The sequence below is a fragment of the Euleptes europaea genome, chromosome 4 (genome assembly GCF_029931775.1).
Source record: "Euleptes europaea isolate rEulEur1 chromosome 4, rEulEur1.hap1, whole genome shotgun sequence".
Classification (NCBI taxonomy): domain Eukaryota; kingdom Metazoa; phylum Chordata; class Lepidosauria; order Squamata; family Sphaerodactylidae; genus Euleptes; species Euleptes europaea.
Genome location: NC_079315.1, coordinates 46,637,353 through 46,660,200, shown reverse-complemented (window position 1 = coordinate 46,660,200; position 22,848 = coordinate 46,637,353). Strand labels below are relative to the sequence as shown.

The 22,848-nt window shown below is 39.5% G+C and overlaps 1 protein-coding gene across 2 annotated transcripts in view; it reads right to left on the bottom strand.

Annotated features, from left to right (window-relative positions):
• Positions 1-22,848, bottom strand: part of RFX3 (regulatory factor X3) — a 304,136-nt gene that overhangs the window by 109,297 nt on the left and 171,991 nt on the right. For both annotated transcript variants that reach the window (XM_056848647.1, XM_056848646.1), the window contains exons 3-4: positions 17,975-18,072; positions 5,747-6,005 (exon numbers count right to left, since the gene is read on the bottom strand). In XM_056848647.1, the coding sequence (XP_056704625.1) occupies positions 5,747-6,005; positions 17,975-18,072 (357 nt within the window). The remainder of the gene's footprint in view (positions 1-5,746; positions 6,006-17,974; positions 18,073-22,848) is intronic.

Sequence of the window (22,848 nt, the reverse complement as noted above, 5' to 3'; positions counted from 1 at the left end):
TCCCCTACCCTGTGGGCCGATGTGATGGCCACTAGAAAGGCCATCTTATAGGACAAGAAGACATGAGGCCATAAGCTCAATGGGCTTACGATTGAGCTGGGCCAAGACCAAAGAAAGGCTCCACTGGGCCACAGGGGGATTTCACTGGAGGGTACATGTTATTCAGACCCTTCAGTAACCTTTTGCACTGCAGGTGCGAGAAAAGCGAACCCCTGTCAATACCCACATGGAAGGCAGAAATGGCTGCCAGGTGAACTTTACTGAGGCGTTGGAAAGGCCTGCATCCTTAAGGGAGAGGAGGTAATCCAGAACATTGGGCAAGGAGCAGGTATCTGGCGCAAGGCCCTTTGAAGTAGATCAATGGGAAAAACAGGTCCATTTAGAATTGTAGAACCGTCTAGTGGTTAGTTTCCGTGAGGATAAGAGGACCGCCACCACTCTATCTGGCCATTGGTTCACAGAAGGATTAGCCATGCAGTCAGGTGGAGGGAAGGCACGTCGTGGTGATGAACACTGCCCATCCGCAGAAGGTCCTCGTGTGGGGGGGAAGTGGAGTAGGGATCCCCTGGCCAACTTCCAAAGGAGGGGAAACCATGGGCGCTTGGGCCAATACAGGGTGACTAGGATGATGGAGGCCTGATCCTGAAGGATTTTGGCTAGGGGAACGAGGGAAAAGCGTACAGGAGGCTTCTTCCCTAATGGACCTGGAAAGCATCCCCTATGGATGCTACAGCCCCTCTGGAGCAAAAGGTTGGGAACTTGGCATTGAGGGCCATGGCAAAGAGGTCTATCTCAGGGTACCCCATCAAGCAAAGACAGGGGCCAGGAACTCATGCTGGATGGACCACGCGTGGTGCAGTGAGGCATCCCTGCTGAGGGCATTCGCAGCCACATTGGAGACCCCGGCTATGTGCATGGCAGAGAGGGAAATGTTGTGGGCAACAGTCCATCCCCAGATTTGCATGGCCTCCTGACAAAAGGCCATGGAACCAGTGACTCCCTGCTTGCAGAGGTAGTACTTTGTGGTCGTGTTGTTGGTGGCTACCATGACGCTGGAGCCAGCAAGCATCTCTAAAAAGGAAGCAAGAGCATATTTCACTGCTCTGCGTTCCAACACATTAATGTGCAATTTAGACTCTGAAGGGGACCACTTCCCTTTCACTGATAAGTGTTGGCAGTGGGGCCCCCATCCCCCCAGGGAAGCATCAGTGAATAGCTGGAAGTCATGTGCGGGAACCCCAAAGGGCACACCCTTCAAAAGGTTTTCTGAGTCAAGCCACCAACGTAGGGATCTGGCAACCCTGCGGGGGATAGTTAGGATCCACCATTGCAGTTCCACATTGATCCTGAAGTTGCGTATGAACCAATTCTGAGGGGGTCTTAGGTGGAGCCTGGCTAGAGGCACCACCGCTGTGGTGGAGGCCATGAGCCCTAACAATTTCTGTACTTTAACAGCTGGTTGGAACCTGCAGGCAATAAAGCGAGAGGCCAAATGGGAAATAGCCATGACCCTGGTCTGCGGCAGGAAAGCCTTACCCAAGGCCGAGTCCAATATGGAGCCTATGAACTCAATGAACTGCACTGGTGAAAGTCTGGACTTAGCCAGGTTCACAACAAGACCCAAGTGTTGGAGGGTCTTAAGGACTAGGGTTACTTGGTCTGCCAAGCCTGTTCGGGAATCGCCAACCAGGAGCCAGTCATCCAAGTAAGGGTAGATGGTGCATCCTTGCAAGGTCAAGTAAGCAACCACCTCTGAGATACATTTGGAGAAGACCTGTGGGGCTGTGGAAAGACCAAACGGGAGCACAGTGTATTGGTAGTGTTCATTGTTACAGGAGAAACATAGGTACTTCCTACATTGAGGATGTATTGATATATGGAAATAAGCATCCTTGAGGTCAAGTCTTACAGGGCTACCAAAATGTGTCTCTTACCTTGTCCTATGCACGGAAACCAACCAGAAACTGGTACATACCAGGGCCTGGATCTCTACCATAAAATTCTGGCTACTGATCCATTACCACGCAGGAGAATCAACTCTTCTAAGATTCTTATTGGAAGATACCAGCTGGACTGATCGTCCCGAGCGGTCAGTCAAGATTAAAAAGAAAATAGCCCAATTAGGTATTGACCTGGATTCTATATCTCTATCCAGTGAGAGCTATATCTTAAATCTAATAAAACAAAGATTAATCGATCACGAGCTCCAGAGCAAATTCCCCTCCCTCCCGCCAATCTGCCACTTCAACATTTTGGAATTCCACCAAACTTCAGCCTAAATTATTTGGAATATTTTGACAATCCCAAGCTCAGGAAAGCTTTTATGCAAGCCAGGACTAACACTACCCTCGGCGACCCTACGGGGCAGATTCCTGAAAATACCTTACGCTGAAAGGGTCCGCAGATGTGGCGCAGGATGCCCTGACGCCTTGACCCACATTTTCCTGGACTATCACCTATATGACACCGCAAGAGAAAACCTCATAAAACCCTCAGTCTAGAACCTTGCCCCAAACTTTGCCTCAAAGAAAAAGAAAATGCTTCATAATCTACTAGCAGATCGGGATCCTGAGATCACAGAAAATGTGGCTAGATTCCTGCTGATAGCTGCTACCCAATGGGAACTCAGTCAGAAGACAGACTATAACACCAAGGAATGAACTACATCCCAATTTTTAACCTGATTTCACTCCTTGTATTTTAAAACTGTATTATGTCATTAAAGGTATTTGTATTGTATTGTATTGTCATTATCGCAGGTATTCAAATGAGGCTGAAGGTTTAATAGTTGATCCTAATGATTTTCAGTGTGACTAAAAGGAACAGGAGGATGCTGGTAATTTCCTGATATTCCTTGGTTCTACTAAACAAGAACTGTGTCTATTTAAGACAGCATTCTTCAATCAACAGGCAATGAAACTCCCTGCTTAATGCCCCCAACAAACATTATATACAATTGGAGATATTATCTCTCTAACACCATTCAAGTATAAAGTTTAGTTCTCAATGAATGATCCAGTAAGAGATAACAGCAAACTATTCAAACATCTAATCTAATGCATTTAAGGTTCATCTGTTTCCATGACTGCCACTGCTTTTCACAGTATAAATCTACAGCATTTTCCATCTAATAACTGTTAGATGTTGTGATTTTTCAAATACTAAACTTGTAATAAAATTACCTCCCCCACCCAGATAAAATTAATTGATGGCATCAACAAATTGGAGCAGAACTTGATAGACTTTGTTTCCTTACAAAATATTTATCAGGGTAATGTAAGTTTCCACATAGTGTTCCTATAAGAGAAACACCAAAAAATTATGCAAGTTTCTTGTATTTTTCATTATGCTGGTATTCTAGAAAGAGAAAAAAAATCTGGTTTTGTTGATGCAAAAATAATGAGAATAATTCACATTATGGAAGCATATCTGAAAGCTGAATTTACCAGCCACTCTTTTTGTCTTTTGCTATTTTAACACCAGTTAGTCATAATATTAAAAAGCACACAAGCTGCTGGAAAGTTTCTACCTCTTGAAAGCTCTGCAATTTTTAAACTGCTTTCTCAATTTACCGAAACAGATGGTTTTGCCATGCACGGCATTATCAGTTGATAAGTTTACTTTAAGCCATGTAGTTTTTAAAACATTTAAAAAAGAGACTAAGAGGTCTATTTTTTTAAGTCAGTATACATCCCATTGCTATAAAGAGAAAAATGAAAGGCACCCAGAATGTATCTTTAAACTTAGAAACAAATATACCATTGAAAAAAAATCATAAAGCTGATGATGGGGGTGAGGGGGGAATCAATCTCATTTTAAATACTGGGGTTTAGCAATCCTCCTTCATAAAACAGCTCTGTTTGAAATAGTCTTCTACAATTTTCTTAAGCCAGGATCCAAGGATTTCTGTGCATGCCCAGAAGCCCTTTACAAAAGTACATAATGCCATTTTCAGTTTTCTCTTTCAACTACACCTCTTTTACTTCCATAGATGCCACTTCAGAAGATTCACTCCCTGAAAAGCCGCTCCTGAAAGTCAGTACAGAGAGAAACACATAGGCACACGAAGCTGCCTTATACGGAATCAAGCCAATGGTCTATCAAGGTCACTATTGTCTACTCAGACTGCTAGTGGCTATCCAGGGTCATAGGAAGTTTCACATCACCTACCACCTGATCCTTTCAACTGGAAATGCCAGGGGTTGAACCTGGGACCTTCTGCATGCCAAGCAGATGCTCTACCACTGAGCTTCAGTCCCTCTCCTAAGTGTGTCACAAGAATCTAGGTTTTCATGTGAAAATTCCACACTTGCCTTCTGGATCCTGCTGTCACTATTTTTATTGTAGTTACTATATGCAGATCTTACTTGTATGAGGGCTCCCAGTGGCCTCCCTCTGGTCAAACCCACACATCAATCTTCATTGTCCCTATTTCTTACATTAATCCCATAATGTAATTTGTTAAGACTTTTTCAGATTCAGACACCTTTATTGGCATAGAGTTAAGACTTTTAGGTCTTTCTCCAACTCCTTGCACATATACTACAAATACAGCTTTTTCCCAATTTGTTCTTTCTTTTTAGAACCACAAAAAAATTGTGTCTTTCAATATGGAAAATTTATATTGAGACTATTTAGTAACGATGAAACTGTGAAACCAAACAGGCCTACTTTCTAAATAAGGAATTTCAAATTCTCACAAGCTGGCTTCATCTATGCCACTGTCTAATTGTCATATAGCAAGTTTTCATAAAGTTCCTAATCTCTGTGACAAACTCCTTTCCCCATTTGCTTAAAAGAAAAGTTTGCACACATTTAAATGGCAAGATTTTATCACCCGTGGAATAACTAATGGTGGCTTTTTCTGATGTACACATATTCCAGACATTAAATTTAGAGGTGAAAGGAATGTAGTTACAGAAATTGTAACACTGGAATTCCATTTATGTTACACTCATAATTATACTTATTTTTAGGAAATATATTTTAAACAATACTTTGAGAAGGACCAGCTCAAAGGTTGACTATTTTTGTACACACAAGTAACACTGATGAAGACTGTGGGACTACTCATATATTTTGAACAGTCGGTAGAAATTATGTGGGACAAAACACACTGAGTGCTATTGCTGTGTAGCTGTTAATATTTCAAGGCTCTTGTGTAGCCTATACTGAAATAAACACAGGTTGTGTAGCAATAGCATTTTGTGGATTAGGCAAATCCATGATTTCTGACACTTAAAACTAAAATGATGGAAAACCATAATGAGAACGAAACCAAAGGAGTTGAGCTAAACACTATTAAAATATCAACAAATATATCTGTTTTATTATTATGGTGCACAATTATGTTAAAACCACAGGGTCTACAATGGCTAACTAAAACCAATAAACATTTAATTACAACACATTCACAGTTAATGTATATCTATAGAATGACCAAACTAAGACCAGACGCGTTTCGGCCTTATTTAGGCCTTCCTCAGTGGTCATACATAAAATTAATATATAATACACATCCTGGCATCTTTATTAGTGTAATACAAGGTAAAAAAATATGTAAAACCCTTTTGTTATGTGTGGCTTTGTGTAGGAATGTTTAATCCATGTGTATTAAATCATGGCCCACAGCTCACACCTTGTATATGATGTCAAGCTTCTCAGGATGTGTAAACATCAACAAGCGTGAAAGATAAAAATGAGAACCAAGCATCTAGTATAAATGTACACAGTCTAAACTACTTACTGTAGCTGGGGAGGCTCGTGTTGTGTGACTCACTGAATGGCCTGAATTTTCCATTGAATTGCCAATCAGGTAGGTACCTCCGGTGCTGCTGATAAGCTGTCCTCCAGTGACACCCATCTGAATGCCTCCAGTTCCCACCATACTATGAGAAGAGACCACTGTTGTCACCTGTGCAGAACTTCCTTGGGTATCAAAGTAATTCCCCCCAGTGTTTTGGCTGTACATCTGAGTTTCTGAGTAAGGATATGTAGTTGTTCGTCTTAAAGAAGAGAAAAGGAAAACAGTTAATTATAGGTAAAGTTTGTTTATTTTATTGCATTTCTACCCCGCTCTCCCCAACCTGAAGGTCAGGCTCAGGGTGGCTTACACAATCTAAAACATAATAAAAACAATAACACATTAAAAATATATAATTTAAAATACAATTTTAAATAGCCCAATAATGCCCCTCAATGGCACTAAACACCCCAAAATAGATGAATCTAACCCAAGGTGGTATAGCAGGGGTAGTGCTCAGCAGCGGGGAAGGGGGGGGAGAAGGACTAGGGAGGCCAGTAATTATAACGAGAACCATTACTGGCCTCAACCATAAGCCCGGCGGAATAGCTCCGTCTTGCACTGAGTCAACTTTTCTTTGTAGAGCTGAGGGTACATCTGCTAAAAAATTAAATATTATTGGGTACAAGGTATTTTTATCTTATAATATATAGTAAATTCTTCTTTTCCTGCATAAGCTATTACAAAGAAGGAACCAAAACAGAGTAAAAGGGTATTATTCTCACAGTGCAATCCTATGAAAAATTACTCCAGTATAAGGCTATTGATTTTAATGGTCTCAAATTGGAACAACCCTGCAGGGAGGATTGCAGTCAGTGTACTAAAAATTACATGGCACACCTTTTGCTAATAGCAAAACAGTACAGGAATACAAGGTATAAAGTTTGCTAGTGTCTTATACTCAAATCTCAGATATTATACTTAAACCTTCTAGCACTCTAAGCTCAGAATGTAAATATATTCCTTGCAAAAGTTAGATAACCTACAGTTAGTGATAGGAAAGGTAGTTTAATTTTAGAATGAGACACTTGTTCAGGCACTAAAAGTATATTGGACACATTCATATAATGTGTATATGAAGCACAAAGGTTATAAAGAGAACAGAATATATATTACTCAGTGTGAAGGTTCCTTCTATCTGAAACTTAAAGCATCATTTTAAATAAATATATTCCTCAAACAATTGGAGGCAGACAGTTGCAAAAATTCACCTCCCAAGGTAGAACATCCATTCTCAGTTCAGTAACTTCCGTAGCCAAACATGAAAGAAAAAATACTATACATACAACAATAAAGGAACAAATGTGAAGAATACAAACATTGTAACAGAACATGTTAACAGTTAAAACACCAGAAACAAACACACGTACACTGGGGAAATTGGTTAACAGTCACAGTTTGCACCCAAACCCCCAACATAAGGTGGACAAAATGATATCAGGTTTCAGACAGAAGGAACCTTCACGCTGAGTAACCAATATTCTGTTCTCCTCTGGGACTGAGGGCATATTTTGAGTATTGGGATGTTCTATTGCTGTGGCAATTTAAGAGACAGAAACTACTGCCTACTAAAGAATAGAATCATAATTAAAGGACTTGTAAACAGCAACATGGAAAATGATGCTTTATTGGAGCACAGGAGAGTGAAGCCCTATGAAGAAAGCACTCCATGAGCAGCTGTCTAGATACTGAAATCCCATCTCTGTGGGCAAGAAGAGGCTAAAGTTGCTGCCTGTCTGCAGAGTATTTGAGCCAGCAGTATTTGAGCCAGCCCAGCCTAAAAAAGGACAAGAACCGGAGAAAGAAACTTGTAATGCTATGATTTTTCTTTTTCACCATTAAGAAAGAGCTGCCTAAGTGGAATCATATGTCCTAGAGGTGGAAGATTTCCTTGAAGCTAATACAACTTTGGCAAATTTCTCTGAAAACCCTAGATGGAATAGATTTTGCCCCTCAATCTCCAGATGATGAGTTGCAGTCATTCTAGTTCTGAATGGAGGAGTGGTCCATATGTCAGCATCATGAGTGAAATAGGAAAAGACCACAAAAGCTGAATCAGTACTGAGAACCATGTCTGGTGAGGCCAGTGAGGAGTTAGACAGATCAACTCTTCCCTTTCCCACCTGAGCATCTCTGGGATAACAGGAAAAGGGGAGGACAACATACAGCATACCCTGTGGCCATGTGGTTATCAGAGTATCTGTCTGATCTGTCTCTGGCCAGTTGAACCAAGAGAAGAACTATGGGATTTGACTGTTCGACATAAATGCCAAAAGATCTACTATAGGTTGACTGAATCATGTACATAACCTGTTGGAAACTGCAGATTCAGGCAGAATTCTCTGAGTTATACCTAATAGCAACTAACCCAACTGCCATTACATAGATTATGCCACAGATATGTCCTCCTTTCCAAGATGCAACATTTCTCTCTGCCCAAGTCAGGAGAATGCACTATTCCTCCAGAAGACTGTTTGATCAGTCCCTCTGACAACCTATGTGTGCTTTGGTTGAGATATTGTCTACTGGGAGGCATACATCTTTGCCTGGCAAAGGTCTCTGAAAATGCAGCAGAGCCATACAAATGGCTCTTAATTCCACTAGATTGATGCTGAGGCTTTTCTCCTCCACTGGCCATGTGCCTTGGGCCTGGTCCAAGGACCAGCTTGTTTGTAGAGGACTGCCTTCAGTCATGATGGTATACTCGCTGCAGATCTAAAAAGGCAATTTCACTGTCCACCATGCAGTACTGTGTCTCAGCCAGTGACCTACGCTTATTATTATATGACCCCTCACAGCTATGGATTTCTGAATGGCAGAAGTGTACACTAAAGGTATATAGAACAGTCTCTGTGGCTGTAATCAAGGGTTCTTGGAGATGGGCAAGAAACACCAGGTCTGCTGAAGCATGTGGATGCTGTTGGTACTTTCTAGATCCTGGTAATAGGAAGAATTTTTCCCTGACTGTATTGATTCACATTCCCAGTCTGAAATGGAAATAGATGTCTCTTTTCTGTTTTTACTAGGAGCCCGATCATCCTGCAGTGTAACACTAATCAGATATCTGGAAAGCAACCTCATGTGAGGGAGATCTGATTAACAGGTTGTCCAAATAAGAAGGGATATGAACTCCACAATTAGCTCTATGAACACACATGGGTCATTAGACAGACAAAGGGCAGAGCCCTGAACTTAAGTTGTTGGTCATCATACACGAATTGGAGAAACCATCTGCGAGCACAACAGATTGGTACACGTAAGTATGCTTCTGTTAGGTCTACTGAGGGAAGGAGATTCTGTGGATACAAGTCCTCTACTATTGTCTGGAGAGTTTCCATTCTGAATCTTCTGTAATTGATACAATCCACACAATTTAAGTCTAGAATTGTCCTCCTATCTCAGTTTCCATTTGGAATGAAAAAATATTGAATATATGCCTGTACATTTTTGCCACAGACTAGAAACACTCAATTTACATTCCAAAAAATTGAGACGTTAAAGATTGCAGCACATCACATTAATTTCTCACATGAGTAATGTGATGCTCAAAATCTTACAACGAAGTCGTTAACCATATATAGAATGAGAAGTGCCATATCTTCAAGCTGGATTCAGAAAAGGACAAGGCACTAAAGATCATACTGCAAATTTGCAGTGGTTACTGGAGCATACAAGAGAATTTCAGAAGAAAATTAGGTTTTGTTTCATAGATTTCAGCAAAGCTTTCGATTGTGTGGATCATGAAAAGCCATTTTTTATTTTAAAAGAAATGGGTGTGTCACAGCATCTGATTGTTTTGATGCACAACCTATACTCTGGACAAGAGGCTAATTTTAGGACAGAATATGGAGAAACAGAATGGTTTCCAATTGGCAAAGGTGTCAGACATGGATGAATTTATCTCCCTGTCTGTTCAATCTGTATGCAGAACATATAAGGAAAATTGGATTACATTTAGATGAAGGCAGAATGAAAATTGGTGGAAGGAATGTTAACAATTTGAGATATGCAAACAATATATTACTGGCACAAAACAGCAAAGACGTGAAACTTCCGGTAGGGCTGCTGAGCGAAGCACTGTGTCTCCCCGGGGGCTCCCGGTGGGGGAACCAAGAAACGTCTTAAATAGGGGTGTCAACGCCCCCCCCGATTCCTAAATAGTGGAACGGTGTCAGGGAATCTCCTGCTGCCGATGAAGAGCGGTTTGACTCCTGAACTCTCTGAGTTTTAAGACTCCGGAGATTCAGAAGCAGTCCCGCCGGCTTGAGGGGTTTTACTTCGCCACAGACGTCTCTTTGGAATTAGGCTTCGCTCTCCCCTATCTACTACCATCTAAGCAACTATACAGAATACTTACTCTCCTAAAATCTGAGTAAGTTTAAAAGAACTCTTTTGTTTTACCTGGATTTGGAAGTCCCAGGAGATTGCTAAACACATCTGTCGAATCCATATCTCCCCACCCAATGTTTAAATGACTCTTTAAAAACAAGAAAAGATCAGATAAATTAGCAGGAATCTTATCAATTTAATCAGTGGGAAGACATAACAACTAAGATTTTTGAAAGACGCTTCAGTTACCAATCAAGAACTACTACGTATAAAGGGGAGGATGGAGGAGTAATCCCCCCCACCCCGAAGAGTCGTCTTTCTAACTAAACAAAGCTTTCCTGTCACGTCCTTCCCGGAAACAATCTATCATCGCGAGAGAGCCAGAGAACTTGGAATCAGAAGTGTGGCATTAGTGTGTAACTGGCAAATATCTCCCAAGTTCCTGAACATAAGGAAGACGGAAGGTTTACGACCCTGATTCCTGCAGCACCTCTTTGTTATTTACTACACTGGTGTATTTGCCTGGATTTTACCAACTGAGTTTTAACAGAATTTTCAGAAGTAGCAACCATGGAATATCTGACTAAACAGCTGGAACAATTCTCTGCTTCGATGAACATTCAATATCAACTTATTAATCAAAAACAGGACATAATCTCAGATGATCTCAAAGACATAAAAACCCAAATTATCACAATGAGTTCAGAGGTGATACTAGAGGGCCCTCAAGTTGACAAGAGAGACGAAGAACAGAAGAATCTTGCAAAGGAAACGGAGAACTACAATAAACAAACTGCAATAGCCCAGCTGACAACAACGGATCTGAATGTGAGTGACTTTGACTTCTGTCTCTTCAATCTGCCTGATGAACTTTTTAATACCTGCTTGGAGGACTTAATGAGTAGAAAAACTGGAGCTGTCGGGATCTTTTTCTTTGAATGTGGGATGGAAGATACTGCAACGTGGATTTACTATGAAGATCATCTATCTGCAGAAGAAACCCTACCAACAACTTCCAAGGATGCTCTTCGACGCTTACTGTTAATGAGGAAAAGAAGGAAATGCTGGACATTCCGGACAAAGGGACTAATTTAAAAGAGTCTAGTTTCTCTTTTGGAAAAGATTAAAAAGGAACCGGTTAAAAGGATTGGCTTTAATGGAAATAGAATCATATATGATATTAGTTTACTAGAAATATAATATGTATTAAATGAGTGTTTGGGAGAAATGGAGGACTTACAAAATAATTATTTTTTAATGGAAGTAATTAAATGTTTTCTACTATTCTAATCCATTTATTATTAGTGAGATTCACTATCTTTCTTCTTCTTTTTCTTTTTTCTTTTTCTTTTATATGATAGTATTAACTATTAATTTTTTTCTCTGAAAAATATAAATGTCAAAGAGATTAATAAATATTAGCAATAATATCAGGATTAGAATTTTATGCAAAAGAGATTACTAATTTATCACAAGATGGAGGCAGGTGTAGGGGAAGTCAATATTTCTTTGATTATATACAAATATTTTAAACAATGTTTCCTATCTGTTTTTATGTTTTATTGTTTATGTCAATTGTTAAACTATGTGTTTAATATTTTTTTGGGGGAAAAACAGCAAAGACTTGAAATGACTACTGATGACGGTTAAGACAGAAAGTCTTGATGAAGGTTAAGACAGAAAGTGCTAAAACAAGATTACAGCTGAACAACAAAGACAAAAGGAATGACTACAGGGGAATTACACAACTTCAAGGTTAACAATTAAGAAATTGAAATTGTTCAAGATTTCCTTGGCTCCATCATCAATCAAAAGGGAGACTGCAACCAAGAAATCAGGAGACTGAGATGGGGAAGGGCAGCCATGAAGGAGCTAGAAAAGATCCTTAAGTGTAAGAATGTGTTGCTGGTGACCAAGATCAAGTTAATTAATGCCATAGTATTTCCCATTACTATGTGTGAAAGTTGGACAAAGAAGAAAGCCAACACCAAGAAAGTAGATTCCTTTGAAATGTGGTGTTGGAGGCGAGTTTTACAGATACTGTGGATTGCCAAAAAGAGAAATCAGTGGGTTCTAGAACAAATCAAGCCTGAACTCTCCCAAGAAGCTAAAACGACTAAACTAAGGCTATCATACTTTGGTCACGTTATGAGAAGACAAGAGTCAGTGGAAAAGACAATTATGCTAGGAAAAGTTGAAGGCAGCAGGAAAAGAGAAAGATCCAACATGAGATGGATTAACTCTATAAAGGAAGCCATGGCCCTCAGTCAGCAAGGCTGTTAACGATGGGACATTTTGGAGGATATTAATTCATAAGGTTGCCATAAGTCGGAAGTGACTTGTTGGCACTTCACACACACACACACACACACACACACACACACACACACACACACACACCTTTGATGCAACAGCACCTGTTTCATTTCCTGTATTTCTGAAAGATACTGGATGGCTAAGGCAGTTCATTTCTGTTTCAGAGGACAGTTTGAATGTAGGGAAACGAGAAACCTGTTCAGTGAACCCTTAAGTGCTTGTCCCCTTTTTCATTTGCAAAAAACATAATTTACTTTTTGTCCTTGGTCTCCACTAGCATCTCATCTAATTTAAATTATCTGAAAAGCCTGCCCCAAAGTATTGGCATGTAGCAATATTAGTCTGAAAGGTGGTGTCAACTGGCCACTAGTGTTGACACAAATAACACCGAGTCAACACTGAAAATGATAATTTGTGAGGAAAATTCCATAGCATCCAGGCTAGTGACTGCCATGACTCAGGAGCCCTCTTTATCTTTACAATATTTACATGTGGATAATCTGCAACTATTTTTCTTATCCAAATCACAAGGCTCTGCCTTATACTGGATCAGACCATTGGTCCTTCAAGATCAGTATTGTATTCTCAGACAAGCAGCAGCTCTCCAGGGTCTCAGGCGGAGGTCTTTCACATAACCTATTCCCTGATACTTTTTTAACTGGAGATGCTGGGGACAGAACCTGGGATCTTCTGCGCAGAGGCTTTTCCACTGAGCCACAGCCCCTCCGTCAAGAAAGCCCATTCTGGAACAGAAGTTGCTATTGCTGCCTTGATTGCCAGTACTGTGGCCTTATGGTTTTGGAGCAGCCCTTGTCCCATTTTCGTAACAGTGGAGAACTCTGACCAAAGGATGGAGAGCTGCTACCAGTGCCTTAATTAATGGGAAGGAATGCAAAGTTCTAATGTGCTCCAAGGGGAACCTGGAAGAAGCTGCAGAGGTCCTCCCTTATTAAAAAACAAAACAAAAAACTAGCACACTTGTAAGCCATAGACTTGAATTCAGGAAACATATCTTTAATGCCTCACCCGTCCCTTCCTTAGAAGACTTCTTGGTAGGGATATTAATTTCTAATACCTTCATTGCTTTAAACAATACAGGAGGTAAATTGGCTGGGGAGAAAAGCTTTCCGCTTTGGGAATCTTGGAGGATGAGGGTTCATCCTCTGGAAGCGCCTCCCTAACCAAGTCATTATTTGAGAGAACAGAATTGATCATCAGAATTGAAGGAGTTAATCTTTAGAAGGACTAGTGGTGAGAAACGGCTCTTGGTCCCCCTGTCCCCCTTTGTGCTGCTTTGGTAGGCCAGGATGCAGTCAAGCCTGTTGAGGGTTTCCAGCTTTTTTTGTGGGAAGGTGAAAAAACATCTCCCACATTTCTTCCTCTGGGATTGATCTTTGCTCCTTCTTAGTCCTTATTTCAACAAATCTCCTAATTCAGCCCTTTCCTTGGGGAAATCTTTTCTTCTTCCTCCTCAAACTCTGAAAGGGAGAAATAGTTCTCTCCTGATTCACCTGTGGTATGTGATGGGATATTGTCTGTTTTCCCCCAGCTCCTTCCCACATTTGGCCCAGACACTGGGCTGTTTGGCCACACTGCCCAACTGAAGAAAAAATGGCCACCGGCACCAGAACCCAACATGATTCTACGGGACTGCAGCAATTTGTTCTGTTCTGAGACTCAGCCATTTTGGCTGCTGCTGTACACCTGGGCCATGTTCTCCTGCCCTGTGGCTTGGGAATTACAGCAGTTAAACTGTCCTCTGCCATTTCTATCATTTGCAGGTGCTCTTATGTTGGCTGTTGCCGAAGCCACTACCTCAGAAGAAGAAAAAGGGGAAGAAAAAGGGGAAGGAGAGAAAAAGACTGAAGAACACACAGGAAGAACAATAGAGACTAATGAAACAAGACACAAAGAATTCAAAAGCAACCAGAGAAATATATAGAGTAAGGCTAAAAACAAAGAGGACCTGTCTTCCTAGCTCTCAAAACAGAGGCAGGAAAGAACAGAGAATGGGGAGGGAACCCAGGGAGGGAACATATTTGAAAGCACTTCCTGTCTCCAACTGATCAGGGAAGACAGAACCCAATATTCAAAATTATGCCCTCTGTTCCAAATAAGAAAGAATTCTCAACATTCTAATATCCCACTGAAATCACATTGGGGCGGAAGGGGGTATGATTTGAGTGTACAGAATCACGCAAAACACTACCTCTTTTTTTTTTCTTTTGCTGCTCAATATCTTCCATGACAGATTTTCGATATGAGCTTTGAAAGACTAATGAGGAAGGCTGTAGTCCATAAAAGTTTAAGCCACAATAAGAATGTAATTCTAAACAGAATTATACCGTTCTAAGTCCACTGATGTCAAATAAACCACTATAAAACTGTTAGTCTGGTGCTACAAGACTTTCCAGAAATAGACTAACACTGTTATCCCTCTGGAAACAATCTTTCTGACTTCTCTCCCTGGAAAAAAATGATAGGAGTAGCAATTCCAACTAAACAATTTGGCAATGAAAAGGTAAATAATCTATATTTTCTGAAGTTTAAAGGGTGGCATGCACATGGCACACACCCACACACTGATTTATTCCCAGCTGACTCTATTAGGTTCTATGTAAATGTCAAGACAATGATCTGTCACCTTTTATAAATTAGTACTCCTGCCATCTAGTCTTAACTCAGCATGCACCTGAGCTGAATGCAACCCTGAATCTTCTTTCATCTACTCATTCAATAGGATGCCTTTACCTACAGCACACTGATCTTTCTGTGCATAAGTTATTTTTCAGTTTTATAACAATATTACAGAAAGATTTCATTCCAGAAAGAAAAGGCTTTTCCTTGCAATTAGTTCACATTTAATGTTCTTTATTTCCTCACAGGGAGCCTAATTGCTACAAAACTACAAAAGCAGATGAACCTTTATCCAAATAGCTTTTCATGTTATTTTTGTTTTTAACTTTGAAATCAAACTACTGGAACATGAAACACAACTTTTTAATAATTATTATTTATATTTCCTGTATATACACTCCCTTCTAAAATATTGTTTTTGGATAATCCATTAAATATACAACATATTTAAAGATAACATTATAGCAAAAATACACATTTTCTTGCTTTACGGAAACATGCTTATACTCATCACAACATGTCAAATTAAATGAGATTTTATACACTTCCATAAGCTCTTTCAGTTTTAAAAATAAATTAGCCCTGCACAGCACAGCCGCTAAACACACTAACTCCAATTTAGCACCAAAGTACTGCAGGTCTTCTACTACCAGCTCTGAAAATGAAATATCCCCAGCATGTTTAAAGTTGTGGTCATTATTCACAATCAGTGTGTTAGATCAAAAGGTACCTCTCTGTGCACAGAATACATCTTCTATGCATGGAAACAATCATTTTGTAGTGCAAAGGGCACCTTTAGATCCAACTCATTATGTGTGAGATTTATGCCCCCTGAATTGGAACAAAATTATTCCAAACAGAAAAAGTACAGGAACATGAAAAAATTGCAAAAGGAAAAAAAGGGACAAAAACAAAAGAACCACGTGACACTGACCTTGTGCTGTACTTTCCCCTCCCACATAAGAAACATCCAATGTGGTGAAAAGGGGGCTCACAGTGTAATGTCATCTAAACACAGTGTAAGTACACAACATGTTATAGAAGAGGAGAGAGATGACTTGACACATGACTTCCATTTTTGGCAGCAGCCCTACATTTTTCATAACATCTTATACTTTCCTTAGAAAACAGCAGGGTTAAAGGGTGAACAACAGTAGCCAGAAGAAGGGCAGTAGGAAGAACAAAGATATGATACATGTGACGGCCACAATATCATTCTGGTCTTACCTCCAAACTACAAACTGAAGCAGCAATTTGACATTTCCTCCCTTTGAGATAGTTGTAATTACAGCAATACAAAGGCTATATTGGTTTCTTTCTGTGAGCTTTACAGATGACACAAATCAGCATTAAATCAAGGTAAGAGCTTTAAGTGCCTTAGAGGGGATCTCACAGATCAACCTTCTCATAGATTTGTGTTATATCAAAGGAGCTGACTAGAATATACCTGCTGCCGGTTACCAAGTCCTCAGGATTCAAACATGAGCATTTCATAGGTGCAATAGCTGCTGAAATTCTCTGCCTTAAGGGGAACACAGCTCAGATCCACTACACAAGTGGGACTCTTCTTATGGTTATCTGTGTTCAAGCCCTCGTAATCAGAATTGTTAAGTTTACATTTTACATGACATTGGCTTATCTATGCTAGTTGTTATACACAGATGTTTAGTCTCTACTCAAAAGAAAAGAAATGCCCAAGAACCAGCAACATTATCACATCATGGGCTTCTCCCAGAGAAGGTGAAAAGCAAACACCTGCCACCTCAACATCCAAGCCACACACAAAATGTCCATAGCTACTATCAGAAGTCAATAGTAACAGAGCTTCAAAATGGAAAAGTAAAAAAATTAAGGTCATATGCTGGAAAAAGCAGGCAATCCGCATGTAAGTCACCCATTATGTTTTTATCTGCATGCACATACATTCAAGCCTACACATGGCTGAACACCACACATAACATGCAGATTGAATAATTTTTCCTACAAAAAGGGTTTTTTCATATAGAAACACTGTAAACTATGAAACAGCCCTGAGAAACAAGGTGACAGCACAAGCCTGGGGCCATACAATAAGCAGGACAATGTATGTATTAGGGCAATAGAACAGAGTTCAGAAACCAGGAGTCAAAAGAAACAATAGCTCCTGTCCAAAAAAGAAGGACATATGGGTGGAAGTATAAACTTTCAGAACAAAAAGCTGCAGCACACCTGCATGCAGAATGACTCCCAACTATTATTACTACACCTCCACTGGGCAGTAAAACCCCATCAAGTTCACATCATGACATGTTTCAGTGATTTAAATGATGAGGACGCACCCGAAATTTGTACATAGGAGAATATCAATTACAGCAGAAGTGAGAAAGGGGTGAACTAAGTATTCAGTTTTACTTCAACATACATTACACATAAAATGAGATTTAATGAACATTCTAACAAATCCTGTGCTCTCTAGAAATACACACTACAACTGCTACTTAACAACTCTAGAAATCTTTCAATTTAGATTATGGTATTAAAACAGAAAAACCAAGAAACAGCCCAGTGCCTAAGTACACACAATTAATGTCCTTTTGCTTTTAATAATATTTAAGAGAACAAAAATTAACATATGGTTGAAAATCTCAAAATTATGATGGCCGAGATAAATCATTTTCAATAACATGCAAAACACCTTCTGTGATACTTCAAATAAATTAATTTAATACCTATGTCTCTTAATAATTATTTCAAATGATGGTAAAACATATATGCTTTGAGCATTTGATAGAAAAAAGTTTTCGTTTTCGTTCTGTCAATGTCCCTGTAAAGTCAATATAGTGTTATTTAAGGAAGTATGTTTAACCATAAGTATTATTGGAATGGAGATGTCAATGAAGACTAACTTACATAGCTCCATTTGTGTAGACTGTGTCACTTCCCTCCACATACTGCACCTGGGCTGGATATACATGCTGTACCTGTTGTACAGTTTGCACTTGCTGAACCTGTAAATATAAGAATCAGGCACTTTGAGACATTTCCTACTTAGGCATTCATGCATCTAATACTAAAATGAGTCTAATCATGGACTGTGAGGCCTACAGGATTTGAGAGATAAAAAGAGCAACAAAGACTGATTCACCCTGATGAGTTCATTATTTGTTGAATGCAACATTGATTGCATGTATGTATCAATGATCCATAAAAAATTTACTCCCAGACAGAACTAGCATATTACCTTTAGCACAAAGCTTATAAATTGAACTGGTTTATACATTCAGCTGCTTTTCATCAGTTGGTGCCCTACCTCTCCTGAACCAACCTAACCACTATGATTCATGCAACTGTCACCTCTAGGCTGGATTACTGTAGGGTTGCCCTCGAAACTGATCCAGAAACTCCAGCTTGTCCAAAATGCCTCAACGAGGGCCCTCAAAAGGACCCTCATATCTAGCTAGTGCTGTTAGATCTGTTAGCAAAAGAGTTAACTTCATGAAAAAGGGCCAAAAGGAAAAGAAAAAGAAAAAGCAACTAACCAAAGAGGCACAGAGAAAAAGAAGAAGAAAAGTTGGTTTTTATTTGCCAACTTTCTCTACCACTTAAGAAAGACTCAAACGGGCTTACAATCACCTTCCCTTCCCCTCCCCACAACAAACACCCTGTGAGGTAGGTGGGGCTGAGAGAGCTCTAAGAGAACTATGACTAGCCCAAGGTCACCTAGCTAGCTTCATGTGCAGGAGTAAGGAAACAAATCCAGTTCACCAGATTAGCCTCCGCCGCTCATGTGGAGGAATGGGGAATCAAACCCGGTTCTCCAGATCAGACTCCACCGCTCCAAACCACCGCACCATGCAATTTTATTACCCTCTTACCATCTTCACTATAGTTTACTATTATAACTTCCTATAATGTATGTTACTGCTTTTTACTAGTGAATTAGCTGCTTTTCTTTCACTCATTCTGCCTCATAATATAATTACTTTAAACTAACATGTAAAACTAGCCATTCTTAATTCATACTAAATATCATATAATCTTATATAGACTTGTTTATATTCACTAGACTTTATTATATTCTATTCCTGTATATCAATTTAACAATTTCATTTCAGATTTTATATGATTTACACAACATATGCTTTGTATAATTTCCCATTTTTGGAGATTCAATGCTATTTCATCTTCAAAACACTTACAGTACTTAGTTGTAAGACCATCTGGTCCCAGTGCCTTGTCTTGTTACAGCTCTCTAATAGCTTGCGTGATGTCTTGTATCTTTATGCTTTAACATCTCTTTCTCCTCTTTTGTAAATGACCTTATTTGACTATCTTTGATATATTCCTCCATTCCTTCTTTTATAATCAAATTACTTTTATACAATTTGAAAAAAAAGGAATGAAATTGCTCTTTGATGTCCTTTTCCATATAGCTTGTCCCATTATCTAGTTCTCTTTTCCGATTCTTTCCTCAAACAATATGAGAGATATCTGCCTGGTTTATTAGCATGTTCAAAGAATTTTTGTTTTACAAATTTAATCTTATTTTGCAATTCTTCTGTGTCCAGAAGGTCCGAAAATTTTCCAGCTTTTTCATTTCCTTCAAAACAGTCTTCTCATGTGTTTTGGCATGTTGCTCTTTAAGTTCTTTAAATCCTCCATTAGTTTTTTTTTCTTTGTTCTTGTCCCTCTTTCCTCTATCTAGAGCTTATAGCAATTAGATTGCCTCTCATGAAGGCTTTACTAGCATCCCATATCATTGCACTGGAGACCTCTGAAGTGTTATTTAAACTAAAAAATCCTTTAAATTTTCCATTTTAAAACAATTTTTTTTTGCTGCAACAGATTATAATAAGCCTCCATTTTCTAATTCCCTGTTTCCCGAAGGTCCACAATACTTCTCTTGGGTTGTGGTAACAAAGGTTTTTGGAAATATTTTGGCAATTTTGAGACTATTTAATAGAGTCGGAGATATCCAGCATATATCTATCCTTAAGAAAGATTTGTGTCTGTCAGAAAAGAAGGTATAGTCCTTGTTCTTTAGATTCTTACTTCTCCAAGTGTCTTTCAGTTGCATTGTTTCCATATAATTGAAGACACTTTTTGGAAGTTTGCCTCCTTTGTGGCTTTTACATCTATCAAGTCTTGGGTCCAAAACTCCATTCGTATCCCTCAGGATCATTACCTCTCCTTGTTGAAAATATATTGTTTGAAAAAAATTCACAAAGAATTGTTCTCTTGAATTGCTGGGGGCACAGATTATCCCAAGGGTAAAAATCTTCCCCACAATTCCATGTAGTTTTAAGATTAAGAATCTTCTGTATCTTTGGCTTCTCCCAAAACCTTTGAGGGTTTTTAACGTAGATGGCCATTCTTCTTTTTCCCCCCTTGCTGATGAAAGATCAAGATGGACAAACTTCTTGTTATCTAGGACATATTTGCGTTTTATTTTATGAATTTCTTGAAGACAAACAATATCAGCCCACAATTTACTTGAAGCATGAAAAATCTTGTTGCGCTTGGATGGGGAATTCAGTCCATTGACATTTAATGAAATAATTTTTAATTTCTCAATTTTGAAGCTTTAGTTCTTAAAGGCAGCTACTTCTTCAAGTTTGTCTTCTTCCTTCTCTGAATGTTCACCTTCCTCTTGCTCTGATGATGAGTTTCTTTCTTCTCCTTGTGCAGGTTGTAGTGATTAAGAGTGGTGGTTTAGAGCGGCGGAGTCTGATCTGGAGAACCTGGTTTGATTCCCCATTCCTCCACATGAGCGGCGGAGGCTAATCTGGTGAACTGGATTTGTTTCCTTACTCCTGCACATGAAGCTAGCTAGGTGACCTTGGGCTAGTCATAGTTCTCTTAGAGCTCTCTCAGCCCCACCTACCTCACAGGGTGTTTGTTGTGGGGAGGGGAAGGGAAGGTGATTGTAAGCCCGTTTGAGTCTTTCTTAAGTGGTAGAGAAAGTTGGCAAATAAAAACCAACTTTTCTTCTTCTTTTTCTCTGTGCCTCTTTGGTTAGTTGCTTTTTCTTTTTCTTTTCCTTTTGGCCCTTTTTCATGAAGTTAACTCTTTTGCTAACAGATCTGCTTGGTCAGTATTTGATGTAACTCTCCTCCCCAAAGGAAGATTTCCAAAGAACATGGCACCAGCCAATGGTATCTTATCTCATGCTTCAGAAGTATCTGTTTTAAGAAAGTAAATTCTTTTCTTTTCCTGAGCACACTTGCTGGTAAATCTTGAAAAATTTGAATCTGTTTCCCTTTGTATGTCAATGGGTTCATTCTTTGATGCTGCAAATTGTGTCTCTTGTTTTCTTCTGTGAAAACTTAACTAGGATGTCTCTTGGAAGGTTATTCCTCTTAGCAAATGCAGAATTAATTCTGTAAATGTTATTTATATCAGGAAAGTCACCTTGCACTTTCATGAAATCTTGGATTAATTCTCTGAAACTTCCTTGTAGATTATCTTTGGCAAAATTTTCATCCAGCCAGTGAAATCTTAAATTAGATTTTCTATTCTGAATTTCTAAAATCTCAATTCCCTATAAAATCTTGATTTTAAAAACAATTTGAGTGAAATATGTAGGTTTTGTCATACCGCTAACCCAAATACTGTGCAATATGATCTCCGTAGATAGTCAGTTTCTACTCCCAACAGTCTGAAGTATTTCTATCATAAAGCTGTTTGCAAGCCTACAGAAAGTGTACCAGAATAGTCATAAACCACTTTTTAAAATGTTCCCTTTCTTTTCCTTGCATTTTTGTTCTTTTGAAAAGTTTAGCAAGCTTGTTTATTTTCTATTGATGACGTTAATTTAATCTGTAGAAGAAGATTAAGAAGTCAAAATATTCTACATTTGAAAATATAAGAACTCTGGTAAAATTAAAAACAAAACACCAAACTGCCATCTCAGTTACAATTCTGTTTCTCATAAGACAAATACTACTACTCATAAGTAAGATGGAAATCAGATTTTGCAACTAGTCTAAATTTAGTTTTCACACATAGCTCTCACTTAATATCAAGATTGCAGCTTGCTCCTATATTAAATGCCGTCAACAAGAGAACAGTACATCAGCAATTATCCATGTAAATCCAAATAAAGGGCTTTCCCAGAGTTTAGAAGTAGACAGGGAGGCAAGAGTTTTTGTGTAGTATTCAAAACTGTTGAAGTGGGACTTTCTTCCTGGCAATGATACTTCATAGCAATTAAGACAGAGATGTCAAACATATAGCCCGGGGGCGGCTCCAGGTCCTTGAGAGTTCTTATCTGGCCTGCAAGCCAGATGAGGCAGCCACCCCCCCCTTCAGTCCTGACCTGGGCTGATGGGCCTGCTGCAAACTTGCCAGCTGAGGCAACCAACCCCCCCAGGCCCAATCTGGGCTGGCAAGGCCTGCCCTGCCCTGAGCAAGTGACATTGATGTCATATCTGGCCCTCGTAACAAAATGAGTTTGACACCCCTGAATTAAGATATAGAGTTAGTAGCAATGTAAACTGCAAGTGTAACAGCCCATTCCTGAACTTTCGGCGGCCGGGGACAGCAGGGAGGAAGTGCCACTGCACCTCCTAAGCCATTCCACAGCCACCGAAAGCTCAAAAAAAGCCTTTTAAAGCCTTTTTTCTTTTAAAATGGGGCTTTTCGCCCCATTGAGAATAGCGAGGCTGTGCCTGCTAAAAAACAGGCGCAGCCTCACTCTTTTTCTCGCCAGTGTAACTAGGGCGAAAGGGAACAGAAGGCTGCCTACAGGCAGCCCTGCCCCCCAGAACGGCCTGGGAACACCC